The 11,458-nt window shown below is 35.0% G+C and overlaps 1 protein-coding gene across 2 annotated transcripts in view; it reads left to right on the top strand.

Moving 5' to 3' along the window:
- Ophn1 (oligophrenin 1) overlaps window positions 1–11,458 on the top strand; it is a 442,504-nt gene that overhangs the window by 346,241 nt on the left and 84,805 nt on the right. For both annotated transcript variants that reach the window (XM_005401585.2, XM_005401584.2), the window contains exons 17-18: window positions 3,918–3,976; window positions 5,060–5,165. In XM_005401585.2, coding sequence (XP_005401642.1) covers window positions 3,918–3,976; window positions 5,060–5,165 — 165 coding nt within the window. The remainder of the gene's footprint in view (window positions 1–3,917; window positions 3,977–5,059; window positions 5,166–11,458) is intronic.

Below are 11,458 nucleotides of genomic sequence, written 5' to 3'. Positions count from 1 at the left end.
TTTTTTTTTTAGCAAAATCCTGCTTTTTTTTTTTTTTTTTAAATCACAGTAGCTTTCTGGTATAATTTCAAATCTGTTTCTTTTTTTTGGGGGGGTTTGGTTTTTTTCCGGTACCAGGAGTGGAACTCATGACCTTGCGCTTGCCGGGCAGACACTGTGCCACTGAGCTAAATCCCCAAGCCCAGCTAAATCCCCAAGCCCTAATTTCAAATTTGGAATGTGATACTCCCTGCCTTGCCTTTGTTTCCCAGAATTGCCTTTGCTATTCTAGGTCTCTTGTAGAATTAACTTAAGGATGGTTAGATTAATTTAAGGATTCTTTTCTATTTCTGTAAGGTATGCTTTTGATATTTTGATAGGGATTGCATTAAATCTGTATAACAATTTTGGGAGTATGGCTATTTTCACTATGTTGGTTCTTCCTACACAATAAGAAGGGATACCTTTCAATTTCCTGATTTCCTCTTCAGTCTCCTTTTTTAGAGTACTGTAGTTTCATGTGTTTAAATCTTTCAGTTCCATTGTTAGATTGATTCCTAAGTATTTCATTTTTATTGATGCTGTTATAAAAGGTGTGGTTTTTCTAATTTCTCTCTCCATGTCTTTGTTATTTGTGTACAGGAATGCTACTGATTTTTGAGTATTAACTTTGTACTGAGCTACAGTACAGGATTTGGTTATTAAATCTAGAAGTCTTTTGGGGGAGTTTTTGGGGTCTTCTATGTAGAGTATCATGTCACCTACAAATAATGATAATTTAAATTTTCCTTTCCTGTCCTTATTCCTTTTATTTCTTTTTCTTATCTTGTTGCTCTAGCTAATGTTTCCAGAACTATATTGAATAAGAGTGTTCACAGTAGACATCCTTTTCTTGTTCCTGATTTTAAAGTGAAAGCTTTCAGTTTTTGACCATTTAGCATGATATTTGCTCTTGGTTTGTCATAGATGGCTTTTATCAGATTGAGATAAAGACCATCTATTCCAATTTTCTGTAGGGTTTTTATCATGAATGTGTGTTGGCCTTTGTCAAATGCCTTTTCTGGATCTTTTGAGATGAACTTATGGTTTCTCTCCTTCTCTTTGTTAATATGGTGTATTCCACTTATTGATTTGCATATATTAAACCATTACTGCATCCCTGGGATGAATCCTACTTGATCATAGTGTTAATCTTCATTATTTTTCTGAATTATCTTTGCCAGTATCTTATTGAGAACTTTTATATCTGTGCTCATTAGGGAGATTGGCCTGTAGCTCTCTTTTTTGGTTGAAGGCTTCTTTGGTTTTGGTATCAGGATAATGCTTGCTTCCAGGAATGAGTTTGGGAGTATTACTTCAGTTTCAATTTCATTAGAGTTTGAGAAGTAGTGGTATTAGATATTCTGTAAAGTTCTCGTAGAATTCAGTAATGAGTCCATCAGAACCTAGCCTTTTGTTTGTTGTTGTGTTTTTAATTATATTTTCAATTTCATTTGACTGATACTGGGTTATTTAGAATCTTTGCATCTTCTTTATTTAGCTTTGGTAATTCCTATGTATGCAGAAATCTGTGTATTTCTTCTATGTTTTGTATCTTATTAGTACAGAGGTTCTCAAAGTAGCTATTTATAATAATTTTCTGCATAATTCATTGTGATTGCATCCATTTCATTCCTAATTGCATGGTTTTGTGTCTTTTATTTCTTTCTTTTTTTGATAAGGTCGGCTATTGGCTTACCTATTTTATTTAATCTTTCAAGGAACCAACTCTTAAATTCTTCAATTCTTTGTATTGTTTTCTTAGTCTCAATTGCACTAATTTCTGCTCTAATATTAACAGTTTCCTCCCTCATGTAAGGTTTGGGCTTGACTTATTCTTCCTTTTCTAGAAGCTTGAGTTTGAACATTAGGTTATTTACTTGTACTCATTCTGTTTTTCTGGTGTGGGAATTTACTACTATAAATTTCCCTTGTAGAACTGCTTTCATTGTATTCCATAAGTTCCAGTATGTTTATTGGCATTGTTATTTAATTATAGAAACTGTCTGATTTCTTTTTTAATTTCATTTGTGACCCATTGGTTGTTTAGGAGGGTGTTATTTAAATTCCCTGTTTATGCAGTTTTTGTGGTTTCTTTTGTCTTTTCTTTCCCATTTCATTGCATTATGATCTGATAATATGCATGAGATAATTTTAACTGCTTTACATTTACTTAAGCATGTTCTGTGAATTAGTATGTGATCTCCTTTGGGGATATCCATTGTGCAATTGAGAAGAATATGTGTTGAAGAATATGTGTTCTGATATTGCAGTATGGAATACTCTGTAGACATCTACTAAGTCCATTTGTTCAAAAGTTTGGATCAGCTCTAATGTTTCATTGTTGATTTCTTGTCTAGTTGATCTATTTGTGACAGTGGGATGCTGAGGTCCCCCACTACAGTTGTATTAGTGCTTATTTGATTTTTCAAGTCCATTAATGTTTGTTTTATATAGTTGGCTATGCTTATATTTGGTGCATATATATTTATGATTGTTATCTCCTCCTCATGGATTGTTCCCTTAACAAGTTTGTAGTTACTTTCTTTACCTCTTTGAGACCTGAGTCTTTCAGCCTGCAACCCTCCGAGTGCCTCCCACTGGTTTGAGCTCAACTTTCTGATCTCCTGCCTGCTTGTGCTCAATTGCACCAGAACCACTAGATGGAGCCAATTAGCAGCTGCTCTGACTTCTGACTTCCATTGGCCCCTTTTCAAGATGGCTACTGGCCCATTGCCCTCACCTGGGGTGCACCTGACCCCAAATAACTCACCAGCCACTGTAGTAGGCAATGTCCACTGTTCTGTTCTACTGGTGCATTTCTCTATGGAGGCCTCTCAGGTCACCAATAGTCGACATGCCTCTGCAAGTTCTAGCTGCCCCTCCCACACCTGGAGCCCAGACTCAGGGAGAAAGTACAGCTTGACCTCTCCATCTTCTGCACTGTGGTCCCTCTCTTTGCTCTCCCTGTGGGCTCTAATTCTTACTTCAGATCCTTGCAGGGTCCTTGAGATCCACTTGCCTCCTCCTTTTCTTCCTCATGTTGCTATATTCCAGCATCTGTATTCCAAATATCATGGGAGAAGCTGTTTCTCTCTTGAGTGTGTTCTTTAACCTTTCCTAGTCCTTATTTTCCTCATCTATAAAATGGATATAATCATAGCACCTACTTTCCCACGTTGCCATGAGATTTAAATGAGTTAAAACGTACAGATCACTTGAAATGATAGAAAGTTTGCTGTTATTATTACTAATTACTTCTTCCCTCTGAGCCACATTACCATATACCTTTGGTTTATGCACTTATCCCACTGAATTGAAAATTTTGTATGTGACACTTTCCTTGACAAGACTTTTAGCTTCTTAGAAATTTGGATTATTTTGTATTCATCTTTGGATCCCTAATACCTGGCACAATGCCAGACAGAATTTTGGGTTTCTTTTTACCAGCCAGTATATTTTCACCAAATGGAGAAACTCATTTGAGCATCACATTGCGATTTGAATAATGTAATCATTTCTTCATACGGGATCATTGTAAGGAACAAATGTTCAAGGATAGGTGCAAAAATACTTCAGAAATTCCATGGATCTATCAAATTGTAAGGGATGCATGGTAGCTCTCAGAGTAGGTCTATTTCAGATCTTTGCAGGACTGGTTTGCCCTTCCTTTCACTTTTGGAGGCTGATTGGAGACCTTGCTAGATGCCTCAGCTTGTACTTTTGTATGTTTTCTATTGAATTACTAGCAACTTGGACTCCCTTTATAAAGCTTCAGGTTAAGAAAAATCACATTAAGCTGTTGGGTTCCCAAATTTCTGCCATGCTGCCTATGGAACTAGGAATCAAGGTCTGACTACTCCCTCTCCGAAGGAACTTACCGTTTTCCATAATTTCAGGAATCTCTCTGAACCTGTCATGACCTACAGGCTTCATAAAGAGCTGGTCTCAGCTGCCAGTAAGTATTTATATAACTATTTAATTGTGCTGTCCTGGTTTCTTCTTAACGTTTACATCAATAAGCCCAGAAAACTGCTTAAGGCCTAAACACCAAAAACATACACTTATTTTGCCCACTCCCATGTTAGAGTATCCCTGTATGCTAACTCAAGAGTTGTGTGATTTTTCATAAATCAGTGTTAGTTGAATAGGTTGGAAAAAATTGGCTACCTTGAGAGGTGTGACAGATATAAAGACTTTTATTTATTTAGCACCTCTTCCGTCAGAACAAGAAAACTAGCTTACATTACCAAGGGACAGCAAAACAGTAGCACTATAGCGCTCTTTCAGCTTCTTTCAATACTTTGCCTGTGTTCAAGTTATTTTCAGTTGTGTTATAAAACATTGTACCTAGTCTTTTAGCATTAGCTTCTAGTTTTCTAGATAAAAAGACTGAGGGAGAGGACTGAAGGGTACATGGGAAATAGGGCATACAGAATCACCTCCAGGGTTGGCAGTTGAAGATCCGCTAAGAGTTTTGGCTGAGTCCACTATATATGACTGTCTCTCACCAGGACACACTCTTATCTTGCATTGTTCCCTGTGTGGAGGGCAGGATAAGGATTCAGAGATCTTGACCTACTAATGGGTCTTTGTTGAGACAGGGAAGTTTGCTCTGCACTTCTGGGTCTTCTGGTAATTTTCCTAGGAACCCAGGGGCAGCAGCATCTCACTGATTACCCCAAGATAGGTGGACAGGAAAGGGTTTCCAACGTGAAGTTTATGTGTGGGACTATAAGTGCAACCTGCTGTGAGTAGAACTCCGTGTGCCTCTGAGACAGTCTTGTATTCTCTTCTAGCTTCTATTTTTGCCATCCCTCTAAGTTTCTTTGTCTCTTTCTCTGTAGCTTTTGTTCTCTCCCTCTCTCTGTGCTTACTTATCTCTCTATCTCTCTTTGTCTTTGACTCTGTATCTCTGGTTGTCTTTTTCTGCGTCTATGCCTCTGTGTGTCTGTTTATGTGGATGTGTATATACAGGAAGGTTTTCTCAGTCCATTTGTCCAGAAAGCCAAACCATTTCTCACACTATTTCCTTTGACAGAATCAGACAACCTGGATTACAGGCTGGGAGCTATTCATTCCCTTGTATACAAGCTACCAGAAAAGAACCGTGAGATGCTGGAACTTCTGATAAGACACTTGGTCAAGTAAGTAACTGCTGGGTTTTCAGAAAGAGTTCTGTCAGAGTAGTAGCCCACCTGACTGGATCGCAGAGAACCTGCTCATGAGTCCCAGTTTGTGTAATCCTTACTCCCAGCTGCTTGCTGGACAGACTGAGTACTCTACAGAAGGTGAATGTGTATTGACCTTCGTATGTATCCTGTCAGAGTCATCGTGTAGCTGACTTGTCTGTCAGAGGGTAGCACTAAGGTAGAGTACAGTGGGTACAGGCTTTGCTGTTAGACAAAGCAGGTTTTGAGTGGCAGCTGTGTAACTACTTTAGCTATATAATCATAGACAATCCACTCTGAACCTATTTGGTAATCTGTACAATGAGAAGAGTAAAGCTGAACTTGCAGGACTGTTAATGTGGATGACAAAGAACCTGAGAACAGTACAAACACATAGGAACATCTCAAGATTTTAAGAGTATTTGCCTTACTCTGGTGCAGCAGTGTAGTAACAGCAGCTTTGCAGACAGTGGGCTTCATGATAGGCTATGAGATAGGTTTGTGGAATGGACACATATGCTCCACAGTGGTGCTTCCTAGCCAGAGGATTCAGTGTGTGAATAAAGATAAACTTACTTGGCTCAAAAACATGCCGAAAGCACTCTTGCCAGGAGTTAGCAAACCTTGGTTCTAGCGGTCCCACTTTTAGGCATCAAATGTAAAGATAAACCTGCACAAATATGCACAAGGTTTGCAATTGCACCAGAATTTTAATAAGAAAAGATTGGAAATAATATCAGTTCCAGCAGCAAAGACTTATTGACTAAGTAAAGGTATAGTGAACTATGTATTATGCAATCATAATAAAACAGAATGAGAAAGATATCAGAGAACTTGTTTTTGTAGTAATTTCTAGAGTGCATTACAGACTTCAGGGTATAAGACAAAAATCAGCAAAAAACACATGGTTTAAACCAGGGTACATAATATGCTAATTTTCTTGTGAGGAAAATAAGACTGAACATACACATTGTATTAATCTCCTCAAATGAAATCCAGTCAGATAAATTTTTAAAATCCTCATGATTTATTTTATTATATTTCTCAAATGAAGTCCAGCAAGATAAATTTTAAAAATACTCACAACTGCAAAGCTTAAATGCAGTCACTACATTGCTCAGAAATTCTATTCCTAAGTATATACTCAAAACAAACATAAACATATGTCCATACAAAAACTTGTATATAAATGGTCATAGCAACATTATTCATAGCTATACAAAGGTGGAAATAATCAAATGTCCATTAATAGATGAATGGATAGACAAAATAACAATACAGTGGAATATTATTTGGCCATTAAAAGGAATGAAGTCCTGATACATGCTACACTATGGGCAAATCTTGGAAACATTATGCTAAGTAAAAGAAATCCAATATAAAAGTCCATAGATGACTCTGTTTATATAAAATGCTAAATCTATAGGGATAGAAAGTAAATTAGTTGTTGCCAACAACCAAGAAGTAGTGGTATGAGAAGGGATAGAGTTTGACTGGTAATAGATGTGGAATTTCTTTTTGGAGTAATGATAACTTCTTGAATCTTGATAGCTGCACCATCATGTGAATATATTAAAAATGTTAATTTCCCTTTTATAAATTGAATTTATATCATTTGAAATATATCACAATAAAGTTAAAATATAAACTAATGAAAATGTTTATATAGGGAGGAGTGTTAAATAATGTGGCGAGTATAAGGATAAGAACTAGGTTCCACTAACATTTACTATTTATATAGTTTTGACTTTTAAACCATATTAATAATTTAATGTCCAAAAATAACACTGTCAAAAATAAATATTATCATCTTAAAACTGAACACCAAAAGAGCAAATGAATTCACATGTTTATCAATTTGGTATAATAGTGACACAAAAAAGCAGTTATTTCAACTAATTTGTTAACAGTGTCCTTTGACTTATGCTTAATGTGATATACTTTAAAACCAAGAAGAGCTGCAAAGAGCTCTTAAGCATTATTCAGTAGGTTTATTGGGAGTGATATAATTATGATTTAAAATGCACACACATACATATCTCACAAGGATAGAACAGTAAATACATTAATGTTATCAGAACCAAAATTTGTGATATAAAAAGATATATGGATACAAAATTAAAGATGCAAAGAAATTTTATGTAACATTAAAGTTAAATTGAGAATGTTGATATGAATTCATTATTTTAAAATAAGAAGGAAAATCATCTATTCACTAAACCTATGTTGAAATGACTTCACCCAAAAAGCAATGAATATACCTAGTGCCCAGTTCCTGTTTCAAATAGCACTCCCTTTTCATTGGAGCTAGAGATGCTTCAAGAAATGGCCAATTCCAGGTGTGAGGTCAAAAATATGCGAGTTGAGCCTTGGATAAATTGGGCCACATAGCAAGGTGGAATAAATATACTAATAGGGTTATATTTAAAAGGATATAAGAACCTACCTGCTTGAAAGGGCTGATGCTAATGACATTTGGGGCAACCTCAACACCAGGATTTGATTGTAATGCAATGAGTAAAGAATACCTCCTGGTGTTTGGTAAAGAAAGGGTAACTCTTTATTATAGAAGAACACCAGTCAATCAATGTAGGAGGAATGATAGAATCATCTCTAGCCTGCAACTTCACTCTCCTGTTTTATGCAGTCATCAAAACCATTAGGTAAAAGAGTATTGAGGAACAGGGCATTTACATAATTTCATTGTATTGCTTATAGATTTCTTACTAATTAAAATGAAATAAAAACTGTTTTGCACTAAAGCAGTGTGAGAGCTAGACACTACCTTAAGTAGTTAATGAAAGTTAGCATCACTAATACTGGTACATACTGACCTTATATGCCATCCAAGTCAATACAGCAAGAAGTATAGGGCATAGTCTATGCAGTGCTTTTGCCAAAAATGTTGAATCTGATTCAAATTAAACCCATCAGGTACACAGAAAATAAAAGGTATAGAAAAATAGAGAATATTTGATAAGACAACTGGCTTGGACTTATCAAAAACATGTAAGGGTTCTGTTTTCTACTGAGACTAAAGAAACAAATGCACTGTATGAATTTTGACTGCATCTATATTGGAATAACTTGTCTATGAAAGACTTTCAGTGACATTTGAGAAAATTTGTATGTAAGCTAGATGATATAGAATTACACTGGACATTTTAAAGATGTAAATATGTTACTGTGGTTTTATAGTAAGATTTGCTTGTTCATTGAAAATGCATTGTAAAATATTTTAAGGTTAAAACAATCTACTTTTAAAAGTGTCAGCAAAGATATACAGAGAGAGAAGGAAAATGGGGCCAGGTTTTAAGTCTTAAATCTAGATATCGGCTGAGTGTTCCTAGCACCAATCTTTTAGCATTTTTATACGTTTGAAGAATCTTTATAACTAAAAATTGTATGGAAAATGGAAATTTAAATACAAGTTTAGTTTAGGAAATTTATACAGAAGAAAATTCATGTGCTTTAAAAATGCACATAATTATCCTGTCTGCCAGATGCTGTTCTCATAATCTATTTGATGATTCTGTCTATGCCTTTGCAACATGTTCCCGCTGCTAGCCTCTTTCTTGGGTAATATCAGGCAGAAACAAACTAACCTCAGCCATTTTAGGGTTCCCAATTATCCACTTCTTTTTGATGCCTGAAGTTTCTATTAGTCAGAGATAGGAGGCCACTATGCTTCCCCTCCCCAGCAATCTCACTACTAGTGGAGTATTATAATGGAAGCAAGCCTCTGGCCTAATTCTGTCATTCAGACATGTGTTTGCCAATGAACAGATGCAGAAAGAGTTATGTAACATGTTCTATAAATTCAGTGAAGTCCCGTCTCTCTTTTCTCTCACATGTTCTGACAGCATCTGTTACAACAGTTTCACTTGAGGCAGACGAGACAATATTATAGTGACAAAATTGGAACCAAGAGGTACAACCCTATGATCTAGTGTGCAAACACAAGACTGTGCAGTCTCAGGCCTGGATTACCATTGTAAAGGTCACAGGTTTTAGGATTAGTGGAACTTTCTCTTTTTTGTAATAATACTTCTTGTTATTTTGGAAGCAGTGTGGAACATTATACAAATTTGAAAATACAGGAAAAAACGTAAAAGCTTTCCATTCCCAGCATGATAATATAATACATATTCTTTTGAATTTCTCTCCCTCCCTCCCTTCTCTCTCTTTCTCTGTGTTTATCTATCTATACATATGTATGTTTTTTACCAAGACAAAATTATCATATTCTTTAGATTACCTGTTTTCAGATCAACACTCTCTACCTTTCTGGACCATATTAACATTTTCTTAATGAACCAAAAATACCCTTCATTTATACTTGCATAAACTAGTATTCAACATAGGACTATACATTGTATGTACTTCTTATATATATCCTTTTCATCTCTTAAATCTAGTACAGTTCCCCACTTTTTATGACACTGGTTTATTGACAAGGCCGGTTGTCCTACAGATTGTAGCTTACTATTTTATTGCAATCTTCATTGTATTATTTTTTGGATTTTCCCCCTATTGCCTGTATTTTTTGTAAAGCAGAGGTTATATCTAAAGGCTAAATAGATTCCTCATATATTTTTTGGTAGAACAAATCACAGGTGATATGTATATTAAGTTATATCACATCTGAAGATGCAAAATACTAGTTTGTCTACCTTACTGATGTTAAAATTGACCATTGCTATACTCTTCTGCCCTGTGTATGCAGAGCTGGATTGTCTGTACAGTATTTCTATCAAACCTGTATAGCTTAAACACATCCAGGCAATGAAAAAAATCATTTTTACCACCTATCATGTAATTAACAAAGGCTTCAGTGTTAATTGGATGTGAAATTAGTTATAGCTTATAGCAGTCCTTTTGGTTTCTACTTAGTGTTTAAAATATTAATTCATCCTTAGAGTATATATGTATTTATAATTAGAATATTACAGTAAAAACTAAGCCACCCCGGAGTACATATGTAAACTAACAAAAACATGTACCAAATTTCATCAGTTCTGTGAGCACTTTTCTTTGCTAAATCTGAATTCTGGATATAGCTTACTATCAATGTCTTCTCAAAATCACTGTTGGAAAGTAACCATTATGAAATAACTATAGTCTGCCTGTATGAACATGGTAATACCTGCTGCTAATGTAGTCATTTCAGTTATGTTTATTTTCAGTTAATTTTCTATTTAAATGTCTTAAAAATATTACATGATGATTTGACAGTGAAATTTTTCTTAGTGGTACATGAAATAAAATCTGATTGCAATTGATGGCATTGATGAAATGGAAGTCATTGTCCTGTATTTAAGTATGTAAACTAATTTACAGTTGCTATAGCACCAGTGGAGGAAACTAAAGCTATCTGACCTTTCCAAAGGGCACCATTCTTGAGTAGGATCCTGCTTCTTTGGAACACTAACTTACTCTTCTCTCCCTTATTATCTTTTCCTTTTAAAGAATTTTCTATTGTATAAAATTTTAAACGTGTATGGAAAAATAGAAAAACTCTTGTGTATCCATCACTGAGCTTTAACTGTTATCAACATGGGACCATTTTTTGTCATCTGTATCCTCCATTTTTTCCTTCTCTTCGCATGTTATTTTGAAAGAAATCCAAGACATCATATTTATTTCATCCATAAACATTTCAGTTTGTATCTTAATAAGAAAACTATTTGTAAACTTAAGTATAATAAAATTATCACATCTCAAAAGAAATTAATAATAATTACTTAATATGCAATATTCTGTGTTCAAATACCCAGTAGTTTCAAATATATCATTTTCCTCTTTGAATAGTATCCAAATTGCACATATACATGGCAATATGAGGAAATATTTTTAAGGCATTTTAATTTCATGTCGAGGTTGTCAAATGTTTCCACAAAAAGTCAGGTAGTACATATTTTAGGCCTTGTGAAGTGATATTACCCCAATCACAGCGACACAGTTTCATCACTGTAGTATGAAAACAGCCCTGGATTATATTTAAATGAACAGCGAAACTGCTTTTTCTTAATAAAAATACACCTGGTATACTGAATTTTGTCTGATTGCTATAGTTTTGGGATGCCTAATCTATGACCATAGTCCTCCAACTTTAATAAGCACAGGAATCACTTGGAGGGCTATTAAAGAACACAGAGGCCTAGGCTTGATATACAATAAGGACTCTGTATTTTTACCATGTTCCCAATGTATAGATTTCCCCTTTACCTTTCTTTTTTCTTGTAAATTATTTGTTAAAGTATTATTAA

The sequence above is a fragment of the Chinchilla lanigera genome, unplaced genomic scaffold (assembly GCF_000276665.1).
Source record: "Chinchilla lanigera isolate Chin_1 unplaced genomic scaffold, ChiLan1.0 scaffold00074, whole genome shotgun sequence".
NCBI lineage: Eukaryota > Metazoa > Chordata > Mammalia > Rodentia > Chinchillidae > Chinchilla > Chinchilla lanigera.
Note: the sequence above shows the minus strand (reverse complement) of the source record. Positions and strands in the feature narration are given on the sequence as shown.